General features: G+C 41.6%; 1 protein-coding gene across 3 annotated transcripts; it reads right to left on the bottom strand.

Moving 5' to 3' along the window:
* CEP126 (centrosomal protein 126) lies at positions 1-25,575 on the bottom strand. Of its 3 annotated transcripts, XM_082219011.1 has the most exons (12): positions 24,935-25,552; positions 23,866-23,985; positions 20,658-20,806; positions 14,872-14,962; positions 14,075-14,267; positions 9,823-11,830; positions 7,436-7,597; positions 5,907-6,031; positions 5,248-5,335; positions 4,066-4,275; positions 2,656-2,720; positions 1-231 (listed from the first exon to the last, which is right to left on the bottom strand). In XM_082219011.1, the coding sequence occupies exons 1-12, from the start codon at positions 25,171-25,173 to the stop codon at positions 136-138; spliced, it is 3,546 nt and encodes a 1,181-aa protein (XP_082075137.1). In that variant the 5' UTR covers positions 25,174-25,552; the 3' UTR covers positions 1-135. The 3 variants fall into 3 exon arrangements, with proteins under 3 accessions (XP_082075137.1, XP_082075138.1, XP_082075139.1); XM_082219012.1 differs by lacking the exon at positions 4,066-4,275 and having other exon boundaries at positions 24,935-25,558; XM_082219013.1 differs by lacking the exons at positions 1-231; positions 2,656-2,720; positions 4,066-4,275; ... (2 more) ...; positions 7,436-7,597; positions 14,075-14,267 and having other exon boundaries at positions 11,632-11,830; positions 24,935-25,575.
* Positions 25,576-27,073: the final 1,498 nt, after the last annotated feature.

Raw genomic sequence — 27,073 nt, 5'->3', positions numbered from 1 at the left:
TTGCGTTACATCTTTTATTTTGTTTGAGTTGTTTTTAATAGCATTTAAGGCATGTTGCAAATAATTATGTTACAAAGATAGCAGCTGAGAATATATTAAAATAGATCCCAGTTCAATAGCCTCTGTTAGACCAAATCAGTATCTTCTCTGCGTTAGGTTTCGAGGGTCACCTGATGTGCTCTTGTATCTCTGCATGGTAGGGATGATGTCCATGTATGAGGGAGATGCGACCTGGAAGACCAAGAGAAAACACAACACAAACAGCTTAAAGTATTCTGACAATACATTATTATTATATACCACCATTCATCAAAAGATATCAGGGCACTTCACAGAATACAAAATAAAACACAAGTAAATAATTAAATCAAAACAAAACAAAACAAAACAACCCCCTCTTCCTACAGACATATTTAAAAGGCTGTAGGATATTAACCAGCCAACAATAATAGACTACCTTGCTGTGATGGATAGGAGACTGAGTTCTCTTTCTGAACGAAGGTTAGATCTCTGTGTAGTGACTCTAACCATATAAAAAAGCATGGATAGCTCCTGCGAACCTATCCTTATCTCCACCTTAGCTTGCTGATGAGGCACAGGTTCTCTGTTCTGGAATAACTATGGTATGTAGAGTTCTCAAGGCTCTCACCACCTCACCCTTTTATAGCCACTGAAAGAAGAATCACTAAGACTGTTACAGTGGTGCCTCGCAAGACGAAAAGAATCCGTTCTGTGATTCTCTTCGTCTAGCGGTTTTTTCGTCTTGCGAAGCAAGCCCATTGACGGATTAGCGGATTAGCGGCTTTTAGCGAAGCAAGCCCATAGGAAATTCGTTTTGCGAAGCACCTCCAAAACGGAAAACTTTTTCGTCTAGCGAGTTTTCCGTCTTGCGAGGCATTCGTCTTGCAGGGCACCACTGTATTTATCCTTCACAGTGATCTTCATGGTCTTCATAACTGCAGCCTGCAGTTGAAGAGGCTAAGGATGGTGGCTCCACTCCGGAAACGATGGAGGTAAGGATAGGTTCCGAGCAGTGTATGTTCTTTTTTTGAGATGCTGGATACCAGAGCCAAGACCCAGTGACACAGGGAACTGGGTTTCAAGCCCAAGTACAGATAGCCTTGAAGCAACATTAAGGTTTCCTGGATGAAAATACTGTATCAGGCACCTTGTTTGAGTACAGCCAGTTATTCAGTCACCAAGTGGGTTAGTGTAGCCAAACAGAATCTGGGTGCAACAGACCTAGAGACAAAATGTCTGGTAGGTTGAGGGACTAGGCTCTTAGTGGGTCTTTGAGATTTGACAAGTGGCCAACCTATCTTCTGGGCCACTGAATCATAGAATTGGAGAGTTGGAAGGGATCCCAAGGGTCATCTAGTCCAACCTCCTGTAATGCAGGAATCTCAAATAATAATAATAATAATTTTATTTTTTATACCCCACCCATCTGGCTGTTTCCCCAGCCACTCAGGGCAGCTCCCAACAGAACACTGAAAACAGAATAAAACTTCAAACATTAAAAATTTCCCTAAACAGGGCTGCCTTCAGATGTCTTCTAAAAGTCAGATAGTTGTTTATTTCCTTGACATCTGATGGGAGGGTGTGCCACAGGGTGGGCGCCACCACTGAGAAGGCCCTCTGCCTGGTTCCATGTAGCTTCACTTCTTGCAATGAGGGAACCACCAGAAGGCCCTCAGAGCTGGACCTCAGTGTCTGGGCTGAATAATGGGGGTGGAGACGCATCCATGACAGATGGCCATCCAACCTCTGCTTGAAAACCTCCAATGAAGGGGAGTCCACAACCTCCCGAGGGAGTCCATTCCATTGAGAGGCTATGAGGATGACCGAGGCTTCTTCCCCACTTATCCTTCTCAAGAGTCTTGAATGGAGAGGGACAAGAGGAAAGGCTTAATTAAAGGAAGCCTTTCATCTAGGGCAAGTGGCCTGGATCGAATTCCTCCACCCTGTTCAAAATGAACCTTGGCATGGAGTACTTTACATTTAGAGGGGTTGCAAATAGTTCTAGGAAGGAGGTGCTGAAGTGCTACTGGAGGATGTTGAATGCTGGCTGAGACAAGCATCACTCTCTGGGGTTTCATTAATAGCTAAAGAAATAGGCAGTTGGGTTGAGGCCTTTATGCATGTTGAGACCAACAGCAGGATGGACTCTGCCCAGATTTACAGGGACTCAGTCTCGAGGTACAGAGACCAGGCTTGGGTCTGTTCACATACTGCAGATCTGAGATGGATCTCCAGTTGCCTCCTTTGCAGCGGAGCCACTAAGCTGGGGGGAAATTGGAATGGGGAAATGGCAGATGGGAAAAGTATTAAGTAATCTCTCCTGTCTATTCTCTGCCTTAAATTCTCGCATACCATCCTGAAACAGCTTTGTTTCTTTTCTTTTCTTTTTTTAAAAAAGGCATCCAGGACACTGTTACATGCATTAGCACACAGTTATTACAGGATATTAGACGAACACATCTTGCTGGATCAGATTAAAATCCATATAGTCCAGCATTTTGGTTCAGACAGCAGGCAACCATATGTCTTTCAAAGAGTACAAGTGGATGATTATCTCTGCTGCATCTTTATCCTAAACAAACAACATATTATTCATATGCATTTTACAATGGGAGAGCAAATGGGTATGCTTACCAAAGGGGAAAGAGTCTGTAAAACATTTGTGGAGGATGGGATTTTTTTCATGGTCTCATGGACATCTAAAATGGTATAAAATAAGAAATTTCAAGTTTATGGTGGGGAAAAACAAGGTGTACAATAATTTATTCTTCCTTCAGATTGTAAATAATACAGACTCTATGTTACCTACAGTTTTTGTTCCCTTTGCAAGGCTGCAGAAGCATTAATTTTATTTCATATTTATTTTTTAATTTCAAATTTGTAGAGAGGAGGTCTATAAATGTATACAATTCATAGCGGTATATGAAACTATGCTCAGAGGTGGTGGGGCATTAAGTGCCAGTTGCTGCAGAGCAATAACCCCTGCTTGGGGGCTTCCAAAAGGCACTTGAATGGCCACTGTGGGAAACGAGATATGAACTCTTCTAGTACAAAGCTCTTTTATGTTCTCAAGCGTTCAGCACAGCTTTTTCTGGCTATTCAGTTTGCAGGCATGTAGTACTTTGGGATCCATGGACAAGGTGGCACTGTAGCCAGATGCACCCTGCCACGAATTCCACTTGGTAGGCACCCCTTTCAGAATTAAGTCTGGCGGCCATCATTTGATGGGCTACCCTGTGGAATGAGGTAGCTTGTCCTCTGACAGGGGTGGGTTCAAAAGCAAATGACAAAGGATTCTGAACTTCTTATCTCCTCCTTCCGTCAATATCCCCCCCCCCGCCTAATCTCAGATTTGTCATAAATCAAAATAGAGTGTAAGTAACAAAACATTCTGGTCCTAAAGCATGAGAGAGAAGCAGGAAGGATAGAAAATTGTTGAGATCATACCTACTATTGGATAAGTTGTAAGGTTTGAAGCAACTTTGGATGTTCTCTGTCTTTGAAAAGAATGGACTTTTGCTTGACCAAACAAATACCCCAATTATAGCTGTATGGGAGTCCTCATGCCTAGAGACCTCCCCTATATCTACGATCTTCACAGAGGCTCCAATCTGCTTTAAAGTGCTTATGTGCAAAAACTGGCCTTGCCATGCGATTCTTGCATACATACCATATGGCTGCAAATGGGGGCAACTATTTGACTAGGGAAATGAAAGGTAGCTTGTCACATTCCCTTCTTCTGTACTGTAAGCTAAATAAAGCATCTAGGAACAGCAGTTCCACTATCACATAACCTTATAACTAAATAATTATTATGGCACTGCATGGTATATTTGTTAGAAAACTGGGAGACAACACAGTTGGAAGTTGAAATGATTATTCTGGCAGTATTGCTTATTTACATTTAAACTGCAAACTAATGTGCACTTACTGGAAGGCCCACTGATCTCAGTGGAACCTACTACCAAGAAGACAGGCAGAGAGTTGCATTGATAGAGTTGACTACCCTGGTGAATTTCATAGCATGATCTGCTGACTACTTACTAAGTAGCTTTTGATTAATGCGGTCGAGTGACTGAAGAACTTTGTGCTCTTCAAATGACAATGCACTCATTCCTTGCCGTGCAGGTCTGTTTAGCACTGTAGTCTGTTTGTATGGTTGAACTGTGTCCAAATCAATCAAGATGTCACTTTCTGTAGCTGATGTGTTTGCTAAGTTTTCTGCCAGCATAAACTGTGTAGTACTGTCTGAAACTAATAACAGAAATGTGTATTGTAGAAAAGGTTAGAAAGAAAACAAACAAAAAACTGGATTTGCTCCTGGGGTCAATTTGTTTTAATATCCACCTTTTACAGCCTTTCTCCATTACTAACAACATGTATTTGTGCATCTTTCACAAATAATTTTATTTATATTTGTTCCCACAGAGCATCATGACCCTATCCGAGCAACATTAGAATTGTTTTTGAGGATACCCTGTGGTCTGAGCCTCTTGGGCTTGCTGATTGGAAGGTCAGCGGTTCAAATCCCCGCAAGGGGGTGAGCTCCCGTTGCTCGGTCCCAGCTCCTGCCAACCTAGCAGTTCGAAAGCACGTCCAAGTGCAAGTAGATAAATAGGTACCGCTCCGGTGGGAAGGTAAATGGCGTTTCCATGCGCTGCTCTGGTTTCGCCAGAAGCAGCTTAGTCATGCTGGCCACATGACCCGGCAAAACTATCTGTGGACAAACGTTGGCTCCCTCGGCCAGTAAAGCGAGATGAGCATCACAACCCCAGAGTCGTTCGCGACTGGACTTAACTGTCAGGGGTCCTTTACCTTTTTTTATACGTCTTTTCTGTGCATCCAAATATTTCCCCCACTTTTGATTTAGAAAGCAAATGACACAAGACTATCATCACTTTCCTATAATGTTTCTGTGAGAAATGGACACGTGACAGATACGCGATCTTTTTAAAAATTGCCTTTTTCTGTGGTTTTCTTCAACTGCTCTTAAACCTTTTACCATTTCTCACTACCCGGAACCCTCTTGTGTATTAAGACTGTGTCTTTTTCTTTGACTTATGTAAAACAGCTTGTTGTTACAAGCTACAAATGGGAGTTTATATGCAAATTTCAAAGATATTCCTTAATTAGGAAGGACACGATACTTAGCAAAGAATAGGTTTATAATAAAAACCTTAAAATAATAATTCATAGCAACAGTCAGATTGAAACATGCTGTATTACCTTCATCAGAATTACTGATGCCACCCATGGCTTGCACTATATCATTTGCACAATGAGGTGGTCCTCGCTTCACAGCTTGTGTCGTATTCTATAAAAAAAGAATTTTATTATCAAACTGCTTGAAAAAATAAATCCTGGCATTTCATGGTCCAGAAGTGCTAACATTACTCTGAAATGAAAATCAAATAATGAAAAAAACCTTAAAACACACACACACACAGGCACACACAAACAGAGAAAGAGAGATCTATAACATATGCTGCTGTATTATGGAGGACATTAACCTGTGATAGTGGTGATACTGAACTACAGCAGAAAAATTTAATAGACTGCGATTCCCACATAGTGCTCTATGATAACCCATGAACAGGTTACATATGCAAGTATATTCAGGATATAGTAAACCTGAACAGTTATTTGTGAAATGACTCCACCAGACAGTTTCCTTTATAGCGTACAGAATACCCTCTCTCTATATTCTGCCTTATCAGAGAAGTGGAAGCAAGAGGTCTAGAGATAACTGTAGAATCTATTTTCTACTGGAAGTAACATTGTAATTTTCTTTAATTTTCTTTAATTTTTTAACTGCACGATACAGAATCCATTTCCCTGGGACAGCATTTTTTGGCATTTTTCAGTCAGAAATTTATCAGATATACCTGTACGACACTAGTGGGCTTCCATACTGCAGAGGCTGCCTTCTGTCTCCTCTGTTCTAAAAGAGCCTTGCGTTTATTTTCATTATTTTCAATACTTTGTTTTCGTCTTGTCATGGCAAAAGTAGCTGAAAAGGATAAAAAAGCACCACAAAACACACACCTTGTTATATTGTTTTATACTTAAAGTATAATTATAGTTTCAATGTTATCTTTTGTTTATAAGCCACTTTGAACACATATAGGGAAAACATAGTAACAAATAAATAAATATGCAGAAAAAAGGAATACAGATGGCTTAACTTGAGTTTACTTTTGGATTATATCAGTAGTGTTGAGCAAGACAGATGGCAAACCTGCTTGTATGGTACACATATGCATGGAACAAATGTACAATTCTGGGTGTGTGTTGTTTGAGAGAGAAGTGGATCAGAAAACCCGTGCGAGGAAAACAACAAAAACTTCCTCCTGTACCATGGCTCTATTCCAAACCACTTCTATTTACTCTTTACAAAACGAGAATCCAATTATAGATCTCCCACCATCGCATCTAGTTTGGGCCTTAGGTCTCCAGCAGAGGGCTTTCCTAGTTCAACTATCTGAGATTCCTTTAGCAGGAGATGATGGCGACTGAACCTGGAATCTTTTGCAGGCAAGAATGTGCTCTATCACTGAGCTATGGGTCAACATTTGGAGTAGTTTATAACTAGAGCTGCAAACTTTAATTGGTAGATTAATTAAATAGAGCTTTAGTTTATTGACGGGAGCAAATTCAAATCAATGAAGTTAAAAGTTAAGGATATATTTGTTAATTTAGCTTATTTTCAAATTCTCTAATTTTCCTCTTGTGGTAAAAATACTAAAAATTATACTAGTGCTGATAGTATAAAGGAATGTTTGGAAAAGACAAATGCAAAAGAATTTTCATGAATAAAGCCCTCGATTAACATGTGAGCTATAGAATAAACCACTTCAGAATATACCAGCATACTCTAATTTATCAATATGAACTCTCAGTACTTAGGAAAGTTCCACAACCATACATGCCTATCCCAGGTACCCTTCTACATTACAGTGGTACCTCTGGTTGTGAACGGGATCCGTTCCGGAGGCCCGTTTGCAACATGAAAAGAACGCAACCCGCAGCGGCGCACATGAGGGTTGCGATTCGCCGCGTCTGTGCATGACATCATTTTGTGCTTCTGCACATGCAGCAAAACCCGGAAGTAACCCTTTCTGGTACTTCCAAGTCACCGCGGGACGTAACCTGAAACAACGTAACATGAAGTGGACGTAACATGAGGTATGACTGTATTTACTCTCAAAAAGTTGCCAGTGCGGAAATACAGAATTGAAACTAGGGTACAGACTCTATCCAAACTTCATAAATGGCTCATTGACTAAATATATTCCTTAACTATACATATATTACTGTATAAGCTTTATTATTCAAGATTCATTAAATTTGGCCTATATATATTCTCGTTTTCTCTCCCCCCCCCCAACAAAATTTGATAAAGGAAGAACCTTACTGCTTGGTGGAGAAGCAAATATTGGATTCACTCTGACACCTGATTTAATACTGCCCATCAGATTGCCACCATCAATTGTGATGTGAGTCACATTAGGTCTAGTGGGTTGCAAGTCGCCATTATTTGAATTATTACAGAGTGTAACACCATGTTGTGAATCTCCTGAAAGAAAAGAAAAACACACAAGAAGATTTTAAAATTGTATTGTCAGGCTAACTTCACTCAGCAGTTCAGAAATTAGTCAGGAATGTGTGTGTGTTTTACAACCAACAGTATTATTTCATCCACTTGCTTTAAGGCATGTGGGGTGAAGTTGCAGCAAGACCTAATTTACCAGCAGATGATTAGACCAAATCAATGTATGAATGTGTAAGTTAAACATTCACTCAAGGCGCATCCAATCTCCCTTCATTACTGAAGCACCACAGGTTTAAGCACACTGTCCAGGACTCTGTTAGATGACAGCCAAAGCACTCAGTCATTACCAAAAATGAACTTTCACTTCATTAGTAGCAATCTGTTATATCAGATAACAGCTACTAATATTATTATTGTTGAATTCATAAATCACCTTTCAGATAAATTTACAGGTAATTTACAACCATAAAACAAAACAAGTGAAACAAGTAAAAATAAATTTAAATACAATACAATACACAAGGCAGAGACATGTTCCCCCCGCCCCCTGCCATTCAGCTGGAAAGGCAAAGTGAAGCAAAAGCATATTCAGTTGTTTCTGCAATCTCCAGATAGTGGGCACCTGTTGTATCTCAACAGGGATGCTTTTCACTTAACAGTGACAGCTACACCTGCTTCAAATTACTGTTTAGTGGGATTCTGATATTTTAGGAACTTCAGGGAAAGATCCTCCTGCAAAATGCAGTGGCCTACTAGGTATGTAGTGAGTAAGGCAGTCTCTCAAGTAACCTAGTCCTAAACTGCATAGGGCCTTATACAGTGGTACCCTGGTTTACAACAATCTGTTCCGGAGGTCCAGTTGTAAACCAAAACAGGTCGTAACCCAAGGTGGACTTTCACCAATGGGGCTTCCCAAAAAAAGGGGGGGGGTTGTAATCCAAAAAATGGGACACACACTTCCAGATTTGACGTGGTTGTCATCCAAAATGGTTGTCATCCAAAATGGTTGCAAACCAAAGTACCACTGTATGTTCATACCAAAACCTTGAACTTGGCTCTGTATCAGATTGGTAGCCTGTGCAGATCCCACAGGCAATGTGTTATATGCTGGTGACAGTTTGCTCCCATAAGCAACCTAGGCAACATGTTGCGTGCTAGCTGTAGCCTCGGGACCATCCTCAACATCCCCACAAAGAGTTCATTGCAGTAATCCAACCTTGAAATTACAGATGAGCTGAGATTTACAACATACTGGGAAATCTGCTTGCATTACGAGGGCTGATATCCTGCTCACTGGCGGAGGAAGAGGGGAGCAGAGGGAGCGCACAGCCCGGCAGCACGATCCTGGTGGGGTGCCATTGCAGCTGCCCTCCCACCCGTGCTGGGTGCCACACCCCTGCGGGTGGCGCGCCATGCCCGGGACGCGCACCAGCCCCGCCCCGCCTGCTCTCTGCCCCCCCCTGGTGCCGGAGCATGAAGCTCTGCCACTGATCCTGCCTGGACTGCCTCTCGTACCTGCTGCCACTGAGAACTCCTGTAGTTGTCAGCCTCTCCTTCCCCTTGCAAATGGGCTAATCTGGTGATGTTGGTGCTAAAATGTATTGGGAGGAAATGGCTACTTCATTCCATTTGGCAAGTCAAGGGCAGCAACACTGTGGGAGATAAATATGGCAGCCACCAGGTGTCGAGCAGAGATAACCTACTTGGCTCTAGGCCCACTGCCAAATAAGCCTGCTTGGGGGGGGGTGAAGGAGGTGGCTGCAGTATTGTTAACATCAGGGAGCCCAAACAGTGGGAAGTGCTGGGCTGGGTGAGGGCAGCCTGCTCGTGGCTCCTCCAAACCCAGAGCTGGGCTTGTTTATATATGAAAACACATCAGGGATGGCTTGATTCAACTCTACTAAAAATTCTAAAGGAGCTTTTATCCTCCAGTCAGAAAAGGCACCGTGGTTTTATCCACATTCATCAGGGCTGAGCTAGTCACACCTATTTGTAAATGTCATGGTCAGAGACTGACTAAAACCAGTAATGGGCAGAATACCACTTGTTAGAAACAATTTTGGTCTTTCTCTTTCAGTACACTACTGCCCTTTTGTTATTTCTGACGATAATGTGAAATTGGCACAATATGCCTGAAATTAAACTTCTTTCAAAGTCCCTCTGAATGGGCCCTCTGTTATTAGTTCTGATTTTATCAAATATACAGTCTTATAAATCCTTCTAATTCAGTGAAAACACATAAATCTTACCAGCAGCACCATCCTTTTGAGCCAGTGCACGATGCACTCCTTGCCACAAAACTGTGATTTCTTCATCGGTTGCTGTGCGATCTCGACATAATCCATTTTCTGAGTACACAGGGTTTCCTTTTGGAAAGCTGTTGCACCGGGCAACTGCTTGACCAGTAGCCTTTTTCTTCCTCAACAGCTCATAGGTAAATATGCTATACGAAGGTCGCATAGTGGCCACCTGTGAATTGCAAGCAGTACCTGAAGATGGAGAATCTGTAGTATCTGAACATAAATCTTGACCTTCAGGCAAGAAATGACTATTTTCAGTATCTGTGTGAGCTTTCCAAAGATTTCCTGACTGAGACACACTGTCTGCTGGATTTTCATCCATTTTTTTGCCTGGTATGGGCTTACTTGGTGGGTGAGGTGCCATGATTTTGCCCTGATTTTTCATAACCTTTGTGGCTTCGCTAGCAGACTGTGGTCGGATAATGGTGCCCTTTCGGTTTTTAGTTGTGAAAGTTGATGTGGCTTTGGCAGATTTTGGTCTTTTGATCAATTTCGTTCTACTTTTACATGGATTGCTTTTGGGATTTTTTAGTTCACAATTATATATTAGGGGCATTTCTTCACCTCTTGGCGCCATCCATGCTTGTCTAGCAACATGATATCCTTTAGATACAAAAGCATTCTGCATCCCATTATCTGAGTCTTTAACAGTAGCAATTTTTGCAGATGCCTGAGAATTCTCCTGGAGATATTCTGGAAAAACAGAATTGAGAGTGCAAGCGGGAATGCTTCTAACATTAGTTCTAGAAGTGGCAGCTCTAATTTGAGAACCAGGTGATCTGGGCTGTGCATGAGGTATTTCAATGATATTTTGTTCTGAATGCTTTTCATCACCCACTGCTCTGTTAATTTCATCAAACCACCTAAGTTTTTTACAGTTCTTTTGCTCTGCATCTTTCCCTTTCATTTTTGCCAATTCAACACTGTCTCTAGGAATCACAGGCTGAGTCCCAAATCTGACCCCCCTGTTGACAACCACTGCCTTGAAATTGCTAAGGTCATACTTAGATTCTTTTTTCAATATGCTTTTTGGAAATTTCACTACTTTTTCTTCATTGGAGTTGTTCCCTTGTTGGTCAAGATCAGATAGATTAGCAGTGGAATCTTCATGAGACATAGATAAACTATTTTTAGTCATTTCATTATCTCCATTAGCGTTCTGTTGATTTATACAGCCTTTACACATCTCTTCAAATAAAGATGCTACAACCTTTTCATGTTTAGCATTTGCCACACAGTCTATATCTTCAGTACATCTTGCTGAATGATCATTTCCCTTCTCCATGCAATTAATTGAGAAGCTGTTATTGTAAGGGGCAGTTGGAAAGACCGCAGGGGTTGCGGTTGGTTGACAGGAGACGTGTGCTGATGAGGTTCTGTTCTGGGGAAGCTGAGAATTTCTCTCTTGTAGTGAAACAATTGAAGGATCAGGACCAGCCCAAGCTTTGTTTATTTCGTGCACCAGGCTGTCAGTAGCTACAGGACCCTCTGTGCCTGAAGACGGACGTTTTGACAGAAAACTTTTCTCTTCTCTTTCATTTTGTGCAAAGGTTAGATTCTCACCAGAAGCATCTCTTGCAGTCTCTCTTTGTTCAGAACTACTTTGAACAAATGATTTCTGATCAGGACTGCATGTGTCCTCGTCAGAAGGTATGACATTGTATTTTATTAAAATATCACGAAAGGGGGAGGTTGTCTGGAAATTTGAGGTATTTAAATTTGTAAGCCAATTATTTACATGCTGATTTTTAGAAAAAGTCATATCAGTTTCATCAGAGAAACTTTTATTTCTAGTCTGTAATTCCTCTGAATTGTGTACTGAGGAATCCAACTGTGCAGATAAAGAAGATGTTTCACTGGGTATTGTGCAACCTTCATTTGGATCTGCAGCCTCAAGACTGTCCACACTGCAAACACTTTCTGTATGGGCTATTTCATTCACTTCTTGATGAAAATCCTAAGATAGAAAAGCAAACAGCTTATAAATATCACTAAGACACATCTTCTTGCTAAAGTTTAAGAGAAAATTAGGTAAATCAGGGAGGTCCTTATGTTTTTGTGTGTGAAAAGTAGTAAGATTTTCAGGTTTGCATTTCAAATAAACATTGATATGCCCTTGTGGACACTCTACCAAATCAAAAAGGAAAAAGTTGGGAATAATTTGATAGAAAACTGTAGAATAAATTTCAAAGATCTTTTTTCAAGTCATCTCTGCAAGTAAGAATATCATTATGCACACAGGATGAAGTGTTCTAAAAATGTCACAAGCAGCCAGTATTCTTAATTGGAGCTTCTATTTGGTCACTGATTTTCAGTGCTAGAAAAATATTGCAAGTTCTCATACACCGCACATTTTGGGTGCCACTTCTGCACAGGGATGAACTCATTTCAGTTGTATATCGAATTTATAGGCAGCCACATGCCAGAGATTTTTCTAGCTCTAATTTCAGTCTATTTAGCTGAATGTTTTTTCAAATGTCTGGTGCTGCAAGTTTAGACAGAAATTACCTATGAAAGCCCCTGGGATACACAACCTGGCAGGAATAAAATAAGTTAAGCGCCAGTGCTAATGTGTGCTTGTTAAAAGCTCACTTGTTTTTCCAGGCTTTTGCTAGCCATTAATACCATCTTGTTGTATTTGCCCTGGTTTCTGTATGCTGCTGCATTTGTTGCTTTAAGGTATTTTAAAGGTATTTTAAAATTTGTTGTGAACCACTTTGAGAAATGAAGGGAGGTATAGAAATGTGTTAATTTTTTTTTTATCAGATAGTTGGAAACCACAATAGCATCCAAACTAATGATGATTTTGCTTCATTGTTTTCAGCTTAAGTCTTATAAAAAAGTTTACCTTATCTCGTCCTTGCTTATAATTAAGAACCAGTGAAGCTTGTTTCTTTGGGATAAAAAATATTACTGGATATCAGCCCAGTAATTTTTATTGCAGGCCCTTGAATTTTATTTGAAAGCGGGCGCTATAACTCAAAAATCACAAAAAAGTAATACAAACCTTGTGGTGACTATATTACAGCAATATTCTGGCTTAGAAATGAATTAGGTTTAGAACTGCAATTTTGTTTGATTTTAAAGGGATATATTAATAGGAAACAATATTCATACTGGCATAGTGACCTTTTTATATGCCCTAAAAGGGGGGATTTTAGGAATCTTTGTAATCCTACCAGACCTGTAAAACTGCAAAGTGAGAGTTCAAATGACCATAATGTATACAGATATGGTATACAGTCGATTGCAATGATTTTGACTGACTATAGCAGCCTATTCAACTATTGCTTTCCACTCACCCTTGCTTATTAAAAGTGAGTTTCAGAGCCATGCACCACAGTGAAACAATGTCAGTGGTTACTCTGTAGCATTTGTTTGTCTGTATGTTTAAACTCTTACATATTTATAGTCAAACCTCGGCTCCTGAACGCCTCTGTTTTGGAATGTTTCGGCTCCCAAATGCCAAAAACCCAAAAGTAAATGCTCCAGTTTTCAAACTTTTTTTGGAAGTTGAACGTCCAACGCGGCTTCCACTTGAGTGCAGGAAGCTCCTGCAACCAACTGGAAGCCACGCCTTGGTCGTCAGACATTTCGGAAGCCAAACGGGCTTTCTGAATGGATTACGTTCGACAATTGAGGTCTGACTGTATAAGCAACTCCCCTTTCTGCTAATTATCTTCAACAGTTGGAAAATTGTATCTGCTTTGCCAGAAAACCCCCAGCGGCCCCTAGTGGCAATTTAACGATGCAAAAGAAAAATAAGTTGTTTATAGTATTGCTTTGCAATTCAAGCAGCAGACCAAACTGAATACAGTTGCTTGAAAGAAACCTAAACATAAGCAGTGAATGGATTTTGATGCACTTTGACTGATAAAGCAACTGCAACAGCAGCTTCAGCTGAGGATACTGCAACACACCTGGCTCAGCAGTGATGTGCACCTTCACAGGGGTGACATGCCTAGGATAAGGAAGATTCTGTTAACACCTTAATGTCCTTTCATGTGAAGTTCTACTTGTGTGTGGGGTTATAATGCTGTTTTACCTTTCAAGGTGATAGAAGTCCTGGGCTTCTAGATCCTTAAACTGGCACTGAAGCAGGTGCAATGGGTCTAAAAAGTTGGTACATTAGGTACTCCTACTTAGATGGTTTATGAATTGCACCTTTAAGAGGATGTAAATAACTGCCAGGACATCATACCTGAAGGTTGCTGAAATGTTGTTCTTGTAGTTGCTGCTGCATTTCATTCAGATTTTGTTGGAAGAGAAGCCGGGAATTGTCCGGGTTTGAACCACTGTTTTCCTGCATTATCCTATCACAGCCAGCTTTCACTGAGCTCTGTTTCCAGGAAAAGGGATCATTTCTAGTAGCTGAGGAAGTTGTGTCAGCAGCTCTTGCAGAGAAGAAACATTATAGTCACTTCCAGCTACATTTTTACTACTTTCACAAAAAAGTTTCACAGTAAAAAATTACATCTAAAGTGAAACATTCTGCACACTAAAATTAATTTAGTAGCTACAATGTACTTGTGAAAAACATATTTCAGTAAAAATTTGCCCCAAACTAGGAATAAAGTGATTCTGCTGGTGTTGCATTTAGCTGCATTTTATATACTCCATTAAGTTCTTACTTTGCTTTGCTAAATGCATATTTCTGGGGGAAATATGTGTCCTCTTCATAGAAAGCAAGTTTTCTGCCCCTTCCTGCAGCTACCTGCACCTCTGAAAAGCTTCTTAGGAGAGTTGTGGGGACCTTGGACAACATGGGATTTGATGTGGCAGTTGTTGAATGTAGGAAGGCTCACCCAAAATTGGGCCTGGATTCTAATACGTTAATTTACAGAAGTTAATGGAAGAAACATTTCCCATGACCTCCCCTCACCCAACACTGTTCACTAGGGAATGAGGAAAAGCACATTTTATATGATCTTGCATTTAACTTCCACCCACAAGTACTGCAGCCATTTTATGATTGAATTAAACAAATAAAATATCTACCTTCCAATGACTTTGGATGGTGACAAATGTAATCCTGTTACTTGAATTTTCTTAAAAGCCTCATCTAATTTAGGTTCTGGTTTTCTCTGCACTAGGAATTAAAAAGAAGGACAGCATTTAGAAATATTGAATAAAATGTCAAGCTTTTAAACACAAAAACTCAAGAATAGTTCCCCACCCCTAGAAAGCTCCTACAGATCTAAAACTGTGCCCACATTAGCCCTCTACTACTACAGTCCTTAACTTCTTCTTCTGCCTTGTTGTTCCCATACAGCATGGCTTTGCAAACTCGGCACACTCTGACTTATTTAAATGCACCAACAATTACTGCAATTCCTAAACTGTTTTTTTGAATTTTTGAGGCATCTAATAATGATAGTGTATTTACAACTAAGGCTAAATTTACATATGATACTGGACCCTAAATTAAGCATAAGTGATTGCAACAAGGAGTATTCAATACAAGGGACAAAAAAAGAGCACAATCCACGATAGCCTTCTTGTGCTATTTATTTCAGTCCAGTTCATTTTAATGGGGTCCATATAAAAAAAAACTTCCTGGTAGATTGTGCCAGTAGATTTTTTTGGTAGGTGGAAATAGAAAGCCCTGATAAAGGTAGGAGAGGAGGGCAGTGACTATAAGAAATGTCTGGTCAAAATTATTATTTTCTAGATTGCTTGCTATCTTTCTGCCATAAATGACATTAAAGGTGGCTTAACAATTCATAAAAATATTAGTAAAGAAATAAAAAAGCTATATATATATATATATATATATATATATATATATATATATATATGCAGGTTTTGGTGTCTTCGGGTGTCTTCCCGTGTAAGAGTCGGGGTGTCTGTGCGACGTTTCGACGAGGTCTCACTCGTCATCTTCAGGCTGGTGCTTTCGGCTTCTTGTTACTGGAACAGAGCAGAATCTGGTGTTTGAGTTCCTATAAATACTGTTGAGGGGTGTGGTGTATAGCCTCCAACGTTCTGGGCAGAGAGGAAGTTCCTAGATTAGTGTGCCTCTTCTTCTTTTGTTCCTTAATTACTTGAGGGATATCTTGAGTGATTTCATGAGTGATATTCTGAATACCACTGGGTGGGTCATTAAGTGTAGATTAGTTGCTAAAGCTTTTGTGTCTTGACCTCTTGAGCTTGTGAAGAGTTTTTCTGAGAAGATGGCTGTGCTGCATTTAGTTGTGCTCTGGCTTGGCTTCGTGTATAGGGGCGAGCTGTGGTTTTGTGCCTTGTGCCAGCCAGATCTGTGTAGGGATTGCAGGGGGGTGCAGCATCCGGAGGTGCCACTATAGTTTGGCTACTGGATGGAGTCTGTAATATGTCTGTGGAGAGGGTCTGGGTCTGGGTCTGGTGTGGTTGATTGGTGACGGCGTTCTGTGTGCCTCTGGTTCTGGTGTCGGTTTTTGTGGGGAGGGCTAATTTCCAGATGTCTGGCAGGCGGGACGTGTCGTCACGCTTGTTCATGTTGTGAGGGTGTTTCTCTATCTCGATGGCTTCCATGATTATTCTCTTGTGGTGATGTTCCATGTTAAAGAGCAATTTGGAATCTGCAAAATTAATTTCGTGTCCTGTTTCTTTCATGTGTTGGAAAAGAGAGGAAGTTTTTTCTTCTTTTTTGACGGCATTCTTGTGTTCTGCGATACGTGCATTTATTCGTCTGTTTGTTTGTCCAATGTACGTGGCTGGGCAGACTTTGCAGGGTATTTCATAGACCCCTTGGTTTTCCAGCTGGATTTTGTCTTTTGGGTTTCTGAGGATATTGGCTATTTTTTGGTTGGTGCAGAAGGCTGTTTTGATATTGTGTTTATGGAGGATTTTGCTGATTTTGTCTGTAGTGCCCTTGATATAAGGAAGGAGGGCCATGCCATTGTTTTCTTCTGTGTCTTGGTTTTTGGGGGGTGTTTCTTTTTGGATTAGCTTCGTAACCCTGTTTTTCTGGTATCCATTGGCGATTAACACATTTGAGAGATTCTGTAACTCAGTTGTCAAGTGGTCTTTGTCAGCCAGGCGTTTGGTTCTGGAGATGAGAGTCTTGGCTACGGAGTTTATTTGTGCAGGGTGGTGGTGTGATTGTGCATGTAAGTAGCGGTTGGTGTGTGTTTTTTTCTGGTAGATAGTGTGTCCTAGGGAGCCATCAGGTTTTTTGTAGATTAGGACGTCAAGAAAGGGGAGTTGGTTGTTGTCTTCTATTTCCATAGTGAATTGTATTTTGGGGTGTAGGCTGTTGAGATGTGTGAGGAAGCTATCTAGTTTTTCTTTCCCGTGTGGCCAAATTACAAAGGTGTCGTCAACATATCTGAGCCAAAGTTTGGGTTTGTGTTCTGACTTGTCTAAAGCATTGGTTTCAAAGTGTTCCATGTACAAATTTGCGATGACCGGTGAGAGGGGTGATCCCATAGGTGCTCCTTCTATCTGTTTGTATCTTTGTCCATTGTGGATGAAGTACGTGTTGGTTAGGCAGTGGTTGGTCAGGTCCAGGATGTATTTGGGGGGGTTGTATTTGTTTTGAATGGCTGTCAAGGCTTCATTAATGGGCACTTGAGTGAAGAGAGATACAACATCGAAGCTCACAAGTAGGTCATCGGGATGTAGGTATTGCTTCTTTATTGTTTCTATGAACTGGAAGGAGTTAGTAACGTGTGAAGCGATGGATTCTGCATAGGGCTGAAGTTGCTTAGCGAGAAATTTAGCGAGATTTTGTAGAGGTGAGCCTATGGAGCTGACTATTGGTCTGAGTGGTGTTCCTCAAACACCAGATTCTGCTCTGTTCCAGTAACAAGAAGCCGAAAGCACCAGCCTGAAGATGACGAGTGAGACCTCGTCGAAACGTCGCACAGACACCCCGACTCTTACACGGGAAGACACCCGAAGACACCAAAACCTGCATTCCTGTACCCGTGAAAATCTACGAAAGCATATATATATGGAAGTTCCTCTCTTTTCCAACACATGAAAGAAACAGGACACGAAATTAATTTTGCAGATTCCAAATTGCTCTTTAACATGGAACATCACCACAAGAGAATAATCATGGAAGCCATCGAGATAGAGAAACACCCTCACAACATGAACAAGCGTGACGACACGTCCCGCCTGCCAGACATCTGGAAATTAGCCCTCCCCACAAAAACCGACACCAGAACCAGAGGCACACAGAACGCCGTCACCAATCAACCACACCAGACCCAAACCCAGACCCTCTCCACAGACATATTACAGACTCCATCCAGTAGCCAAACTATAGTGGCACCTCCGGATGCTGCACCCCCCTGCAATCCCTACACAGATCTGGCTGGCACAAGGCACAAAACCACAGCTCGCCCCTATACACGAAGCCAAGCCAGAGCACAACTAAATGCAGCACAGCCATCTTCTCAGAAAAACTCTTCACAAGCTCAAGAGGTCAAGACACGAAAGCTTTAGCAACTAATCTACACTTAATGACCCACCCAGTGGTATTCAGAATATCACTCATGAAATCACCCAAGATATCCCTCAAGTAATTAAGGAACAAAAGAAGAAAAGGCACACTAATCTAGGAACTTCCTCTCTGCCCAGAACGTTGGAGGCTATACACCACACCCCTCAACAGTATTTATAGGAACTCAAACACCAGACTCTGCTCTGTTCCAGTAACAAGAAGCCGAAAGCACCAGCCTGAAGATGACGAGTGAGACCTCGTCGAAACGTCGCCCAGACACCCCGACTCTTACACGGGAAGACACCCGAAGACACCAAAACCTGCATATATATATATATATATATATATATATATGAAAGTACATCCTTGTTTTGAAAAGTAATATAAATATAAAAAGTAATATAAATAAAATGCAGCAGTTAAATAATTTCTGCACCCAACAGGCCACGCAAAGGAGAAAATCTCTGGCTCCCAGTTCATTTCTGCACTCAAAGCAGACATTCTGCCACAGAGCTATGGCCTGGTATTGACTGATATTTATATCAATAATATTATTCATGGGTGGCTTCCTTTAATTCAATAATTAATTATGATGAAACAGGCACACACAGTGAAATTAATTTGTTAACCATCAAAAGTTACCAATGCTGGTTTTTTGTCTTTCATTTGATTAGTGGATAGGAAACATCCACTGAGAATCGGAGGTGATGCACTCATGACTTCCTGAGTGGAGAAGAATATTTAAGTGAAATACCATATCACATAGTTTCAACCTTGGAAAGTTGACTGAGACATCAGACTGTCTGTGCTCACAACTGTTAGATGCCCCTGAGAGAGTACTTTATAATTCATGAGAATTATAAAGACTGGAGCAGAACCAAACGTGTGTTTGTGAATCGTTCACAACTGTTATGCTGTGTCATCAAAAACAAGTTTGAAATAGGGATCCTGTATTTAAATACTAAAAACCCCCTGAAATATACAAAATTACTGTATTACATCTCATAGGACTGCCCAGTAATGAAGTATGAAGTTTGTTCACGTATGAAACCAACTTCAATGATACATAAAGTAATTTGAAATTATTGAGTTTAAACAGTTTGCAATCCTGGTCACTAACAGTAAAGGCTCAGCATCATTCTACACACACCCCTACCCAGGTTTCCAAGGCAAAGAATCACATACAAAAATACAGAAAAACTGAAATGAAATCGATTGCAGGCTGAATCATAGAATCAAAGTCAGCATTATGTAATACATGTGCCAGTGGTTATATTATCACAAGATTCAAAGTCTTCCACATTGCACAGTCTCTTCACTCCTAAAATTACTGCTCTTTGCTGCAGTTAACATTGAAGAGGCACTGCACCCTCCCAAAATTAAAGCTCAATCAAAATTGTCAGTTTTGACAGAGCTAATCTTAGGCTAGAGAGCCAAACTTGCATCACAGATGCAGTGCTCCCAAAGCACAGTAGCCTTTTACACTGTCAGTAGTGTAGATATGCCTTTGGAAACTATTTCTGTGCTCACAACCATGTTACTAGATCAGGGATCGCCAGCTGTTTTGCATCCAATGATCTATGGGAAAACCCCACCAGAAAGCAGAGGCTGTGGCCAGAGCTAAAAATGGCCAGAGCACTTCTTACTTCTTTCTACCACCTTTCCCCTTGTCCTGAAAGCTCAACAACTTTCCTAAAAAACCCAAACTCAACAACTTTGGTCTGCCCCAGGTGGGGGTTGCTACACTGCTAGAGCAGAGACCAAGACCTGGTTAGGCAAGTGCATAATGGTAGGCAGAAGGAGCTGGTAAGATGCAGCCGCTTTGTTCTCCTGGCTACCCAACACCACGCATTGCTGGTGGGCACAGTATGAAGAGCATTGCATTGGCTCCATCAAGAGCATACATGGGATTAAACAGAAGTAGCAGTAAGGAAGCCACTACTCAAAACCTCAACAATTCAAGGGTCAGTCAACACACTAAAACAGTATTATGAAAATTATAGACTTCCTTCGGTTTATATATACTTCTCATTGTCTAGCACATGTTGTTCCTGACCTTTTTGGCTATTCAGATGGCTAAATTAAGTTTACAATATCGGATTCTGCAGGATCAACATAATTGTGGGCATGGTGTTTTTGTTTTTTTTTTATAACATTTCACTTTTTAAACTATTTATCAATTTTTTTAAAAGGAAAAAATAATTTGTTCATTTAATACACTTTTATGGAATGGCCCTAAGGTATTGCAATATTTGTTTTTTTGACAGATACTAATCTGGAATGAAAACTATTTCTAACACGCATTATAATGCAAGCATTATAGATATAGCTGCATCTGCAATATGCAAACCTTCTACTTTCTTCCGTTGTGAAAGTGGAATATGACCACGCTGGAACCTTTCAGTTGCTTCCTGATGTTTCAGTTTCCTCTGCAGCAAAATTTGTTCTCTGAATTTTTGTTCTTTTTCTTCAACGTCTTTCCATTTTTCTTCAAGTGCTCTGTGTAAAAACAACTACAACTTTCAATAAAAATAATCACCATGGTAAGTGGCTCAAATCCTTCTTTATCCAAATACATCAGTGATCCACTATGCATCCATAGTGAAGCATGTTTCAAACTCAGTCATGTCCTGACCTCTCTCCTGGCATGTGCCAGGAAGTGTGTGGATTGTCTCCACTGGCATGTTTGCATTGCACAGACCTTGCCTCCCCATCTCTGTCTACACACACACTCACTCTTAAATACCCATTCCCTGACATGACAATCACTGATTTCCCTATTGGTATCTGCAAGCTCACCTTTGAACACTGGGAAATGAAGTAATAAGCTACCATGGAGTAACTAGATCTGATTGCTAGCATATGTGGCACCCCCAGGATAAAGAACAAATAATCTTTCATATTTTTAGCAGAAAAGTCTGTATTAATGAGTGAAAAGCTGCATTCAAAACGTATAAAGATTTACTGTTATAATAAAAAGTACTCTTAGAAAGATTTATTCAATTTCTTGGCACATCAAGCGAGGGATAACATACTTTAAAGTGTATATTCTGTTCCTTCGGGGCTTTGTGAATCCAGGGGAGATTTACTTCTTTGTTTGGCATAGAAGCTTGATTTCTAACAGTGAAATAATATAATACCTGAAAACTATAAATTATTCTATGTACAAATAATTCCAACAAAGTGGAGACTAGTTTCCCATCAACCTCCTATCAGGTAGACTGTGCCTTCCTATTCTTCAGCTTCTTGGTGACTGTTTGGACATAGGGTCTGTGTTGAGGATAAGCTACAACTTTTTTCATTAAATCAAGTGGTCCCAGGATGGGATTCATTACTGTTTTTGGGGGTGTTATTGTTCTCATGTGTTTATCACTTTAATTTATTGTTGTTAGCCACCTTTAGCTCCCTTGAGGAAAGGCAGGATATAACTATTTTAATTAATAAAAATAAGTCCACTGCATTGCCCCTATTCTTTAACTCCCTCTCTAAATCTGTGATTTATCGCAAGTTCCTGCTTGTTGAAATCTGTACCAAGTGCCTCTTGTACTAAGAGTATCATGTCAGAAAGTAATACTAGTAGCAGTTCATAACACAGACACTGACTCAAGGAATCTATTGTTACATGAATGTATACTATTTCACATTGTGCAAACTAATGAACTCTGAACATTTCTTGACTGCAGCAGGGCAAAGCAGGAGTGTAACAAGAAGTAAACAAGATACTCAATCTTCCAGGTATGATTTAGTTTAGCACTTATCTCAAAAGGCCACCACTTAAAGTGTTAGGCATGATCACCTTTATTCTAGCCACACTGCCTATCCTGAAAGAAATTTATATTTAATTTAAACTTTAAGCCATGGTTTCCTACTTCTTAGATTTTCATGGCCACACTGGAAACTCATAATTAGATTAGGACCTCAGTTAATCTGCAGCATTTTATAAATTCTAAATTTAAAGAGTATCATTTGAACATTACCGTATTTTATTCATTTGCTTCATTTTTATTCTACTCTAGCAAATCAAATGATCCTAGGGTAGGGTATTGCTATTATAAAACAAGTAGCAAATAAAACAAATAGCAATAAAATATTCAAATGATATAAAATCCATAAATGTTACAACTACTACTTTTTCCTGTGGCCTAACATATCCTACATCATTAAAAGCCTGGCTAAAGAGGTAGTTTCTACTTGTCAACAAAATTCATTCAATATAGGCAACAGTCAAATTTTAAGTGAAAGAGCATTCCACAGCCAGGGAGCCACCATCAAATAGGCCTTTTCATAAGCCACAGAGGCATGAATCACACACAGCAATGAAACAAGCAGCAGGGCTTCTTCGGCTGATCGTAAGGCCTGGGTAGGGGGATACAGAGGGAAGCACTGTGGTAACTGGATCCTTCCTACGCCATTCAAGTCAACATTAAACACCTGAAATTAACTTAATAGCACACAGGCAGGCAATGTAGACTCTTTGGAACTGGGTGCTCTGCTGGCAAATCTGTCACTGCTCTTCCCGTAGCTTATCAGAGCGTGATCACTGTAGCCACACTATCGCTGTCCAGGAATGACCATAGCTGGTATCAGAGCTCCAAGCCACTTGGGCTTCCAGTGACAGAGATTAATTTTACAGCAACTCCAGAATGTGCACCTGTTTCCTCACAACAAATGTAACCCCAGTCAGAATAGGCAATCTGTTCAATTACTGGACATTAAAGGTAAAGGATCCCTGACAGTTAAGTCCAGTTGCGAATGACTCTGGGGTTGCGGTGCTAATCTTGCTTTACTGGCCAAGGGAGCCAGCGTTTGTCCGCAGACAGTTTTACACCTTTTAAATACTGACTTCTGACTTGTTATGATTCACTTTCAGTTTATGGGCTCTTATCAAGCCCATTACTGCCTTCAGTCATTGGTCTAACACCAGCAGAACCTCTCCAGATTTAGATGGTAGGAAGAGACACAAGGTGAGTATCCTTAGCATACTTATGTATGCTCCATATCGCCTGATGAGTTCACTCAGCAGCATTACGTATATGTTAAACAAGATTGGGGGGGGGGGGGACAGAGCCCTGCAGGCTCTCACAACCTAATTGCCATCAGGCTAAGCTGAGGTCTCCCCTTTGCCTCTACCTGGAAGCAGTCTTTCAGCCAGAAGCAGAATCAAGAATTTCACAGTGCCTCTTTTGCTAGCCCACCACAGCCAATGAAGGAGAAAACTGTGGTCCAACTATCAAAATCTGCTGATTCAGTAGGACTAACAAGACTATGCTCCCTCTGTATATCTTCTGATACAGCTGATAAATGAAAAGAACCAACCATGCCCCAAATGGACCTGAAGCCAGATTGAAATGGGTCTAAATAGTATGTCTCCCCAAATACACCTGAAGCCTATCTGCCATGACCCTCTCAAGTACCTGGCTCCAAGCAGGTAGCTGTCGCAAAAGGGTTTCTTGAGGGGCTGTACCAACTGCCCTTCCAAATAACTTGAACCACTCTGTCCCACAAACAATTATTTACCACCACAACTAAAATATCAAGCATGCCTTATATTTACATACCTCCTCCTTTTATTTGTTTCTAGAAAATGTTTTCGTGCTCGATTACGAAACAGTCTTTGATCCTTTAGCAACTCATGACGCTCTTTTGATAAGTCTCTTTCAAGGAGAATCTTTAGATTTCTGATCATGACATTAAAGATAACAGAAACTGTACCGAAAACCCTAGACATCCAGCCCAAATTTAATTTCTTGAAGGTGCTTTTTTGTTTTTCATTTCAGTGCTCCCCCCACCCCCCAGGGTGCTCAAGGGTACACCACACCGGCATCTCTTGTTGTTGTTAAAAAGTGTGGTACTTACTGTAACAACTTCATGGTGTTGAGTACTGGCACCTATTTTTCAGGGAAAAAGCACCGATGATGTTGAAGATGATGATACAGTGGTGCCTCGCAAGACGAAAATAATCCGTTCCGCGGTCTCTTTGTCTAGCGTTTTTTTCGTCTTGCGAAGCAACCCTATTAGCGGATTAGCGCTATTAGCGGTTTGGCGGCTATTAAAGGCTTAGCAGCTATTAGCGGCTTAGAAAAAGGGGGGGGGAGCGAAAAAAATTGCAAGACTCGCAAGACGTTTTCGTCTTGCGAAGCAAGCCCATAGGGAAATTCGTCTTGCGGAGCGCATCAAAAAACGGAAAACCCTTTCGTCTAGCGGGTTTTTCGTCTTGCGAGGCATTCGTCTTGCGGGGCACCACTGTAACAACAACAAAAAAATCAACTTCTGCTTTTGTTATAATAATTATAATAATAAACCAACTGGTTTTTTAATTTTATTATTTATTGCCTTTATATACCACCCTGTACCTGGAGATGGCTATTATTATTATTGTTTTGTTTTGTTGTTGTTATTATGGCATTTTAGTGAACTTTCAGCGAGCCTATTGAGAAGACCCCTGAGAAGCAACTGTACCAAAATGAATTATTGTGAAAATAAGAACTATTTAGGGGGCCGGCTCGCCAAATTTTGTCCTCCCTGGCCTGAGCGCCACACCTGTTCCCTCAACAACCGCCTCTTTCCCGCCCTCTCTCCTCCTGCCCCACAGGAGCCCCGGCCTCTCCATCCCCGAGAGGAGGATACGTGGAGGGGCCCAAGGCGCTCAGGGCCCGGCGGCCGAGGCCCCGCGGCAGGCCGCTTTCCGAGACGCCCCTCCTCGCGCCGGGGGCAGCGGGCTCGGCGGCGCCTTCGGCCTCCCACGCCGAGGCGGCCTGGCTCCCGCCCGCTGCTGCCGCCGGCGCCCGCCCGTAGCTGGAGTAGTAGTAGAAGCTGCCGTTGCCGCCGCCGATCACGTTGCCGTTGGCGCCTCCGCCAGGCTCCATCCACGCGCCCCCGAGCCTTCAGCCGCCCTCCGCCGCCGCCGCCATCTTCGCACCCAGCGGCTCTCCGGCTTCTCTCTCCGTCTCTCGCCCTCGCTCTCCGCCCTTCGTCTCGCTCGCGGGATCCCCGTCAGCGCCCAGCGGGGGGGCTCCAGCGAGCCCTCCCCGCCGCCTCAGAAGCGCCCGCCGAAGCCCCTCGCCCGGCTCCAGGGCGCCGCCGCCCAGCCGCCATCTTAGCAACCGGCGACGCCGCTTCCTTCGCAACGGAAACCAAGGGAGACGGAGGAGGAGAAGGGGCGGAGCGCCATGCGCAGGGGCCGGCGCGGAGACAAGGGCCGCGCCCAGGCGGAGACTCTGACGGGGAGAGAGGCCTTTCCGGGCTGGCCGTTTAGCCTCTTCCCCGCCGTCGAATATGTGTACATGTATATATACTGCTGGCCGTTTAGTCTCTTACCCGCCCTCGATATATATATATATTCGACGGCGAGGAATATATATATATATACAGAGCACGTCAGGCACTCCTGTCTTCATTCTCTCTCATATATATATATCGAGGGCGGGTAAGAGACTAAACGGCCATATATATGAGAATGAAGACAGGAGTGCCTGGCGTGCTCTGGTCCATGGGGTCACGAAGAGTCGGACACGACTAAACGACTAAACAACAATATGTGTGTGTGTGTGTGTGTGTGTGTGTGTATCTATCTCGAATTTTTTATATTTTTTGGGGGGAATGTTGTGGGTTTGGTTTTTTTTGCCAATATGTGGTATATAGGCAAAAAAATACACACACATATATACATAACTGCATATGTATATGTGTGTGTGTGTGTGTATACTCATACATACATATATACCGGTACATATGTATATATACGCTTAACCAGTGTTTTTTTTCCCTTAAAAAAATGTTTATGGGCACTCTGATTTTGACTCAAGAAAATCGCCATTTTATAGTTAAAATCAGGAAAAACAAATACAGTAAATGGACAAAAGTACAAAGATTCATGCGAGGTTAGGCTGATATATAGCGTTGCTGTGGGTATTAAAAGAACAGGGAGAGAAAACCTGGTATGCCACCTTGCGCTCCTTAGAGAAGGGAAGGATATATAAATATAATTGATAAGCAGTGGAATAAAAATAAATCAGGTAAGGCTTGACTGGCCCCATCCCTTCTTTTGTGTTTGTAAAAAATAAATAAATACATATACATATATCATTGTCACATTTATATGCATGGGTGTAACCAGGATTTATGTTGGGGAGGGGCGGGCTTCATGTTAGGGGGGCAGAACGTCAGTTAAGTATTTGTCTTGATTTTTTTGGCTATGCCACCACGTTTTTATATTTATAGTACTATTTATACTATATATTTATAGTCCTTCTAGTACTCCGGGGCAGCTTACCTATGCATTGGACTAGGTGACCCTCTGGGGTCCCTTGCAACTCTACAATTCTGTGATTCTAAGTGAAAAACTGTAAGGCAAAAACCTGCCTAAACAAAAAGGGGCATTTGTTTGCTGAGATTCCTGCCTTGAAGGGGTTTGGGCTTGTGGTCCCTTCAATTCTATTATTCTATTATCCCTGCTCATTTAATCCCAACAGCAACCCTGTTAGGTGGTTCCATGTGAGTTCCACGGAGGAGTGGGGATTTGAACCCTGGTCTCTCCCAGGTCTTAGTTTAAGACTAACCACTATGATACACTGGCTCTCAGGTGTGACTGTGGGTGGGCAAGATGTCCCCACCCTCATTGAGCCTCTGATATACAGAAGTGCAGCCTTCATCAGCCTGGAGGCCTCCAGACGTTTTGGACTACAACTCCCATCAGCCCCTGCCAGCATGAGTGCTGGTGCTGGCTGATGGGCGCTGCAGTCCCAAGACATCTGGAGGGCATCAGTT

This window comes from Podarcis vaucheri (assembly GCF_965113315.1).
Source record: "Podarcis vaucheri genome assembly, chromosome: 4".
Lineage (NCBI taxonomy): Eukaryota > Metazoa > Chordata > Lepidosauria > Squamata > Lacertidae > Podarcis > Podarcis vaucheri.
This window is presented reverse-complemented; position numbering and strand designations above follow the sequence as displayed.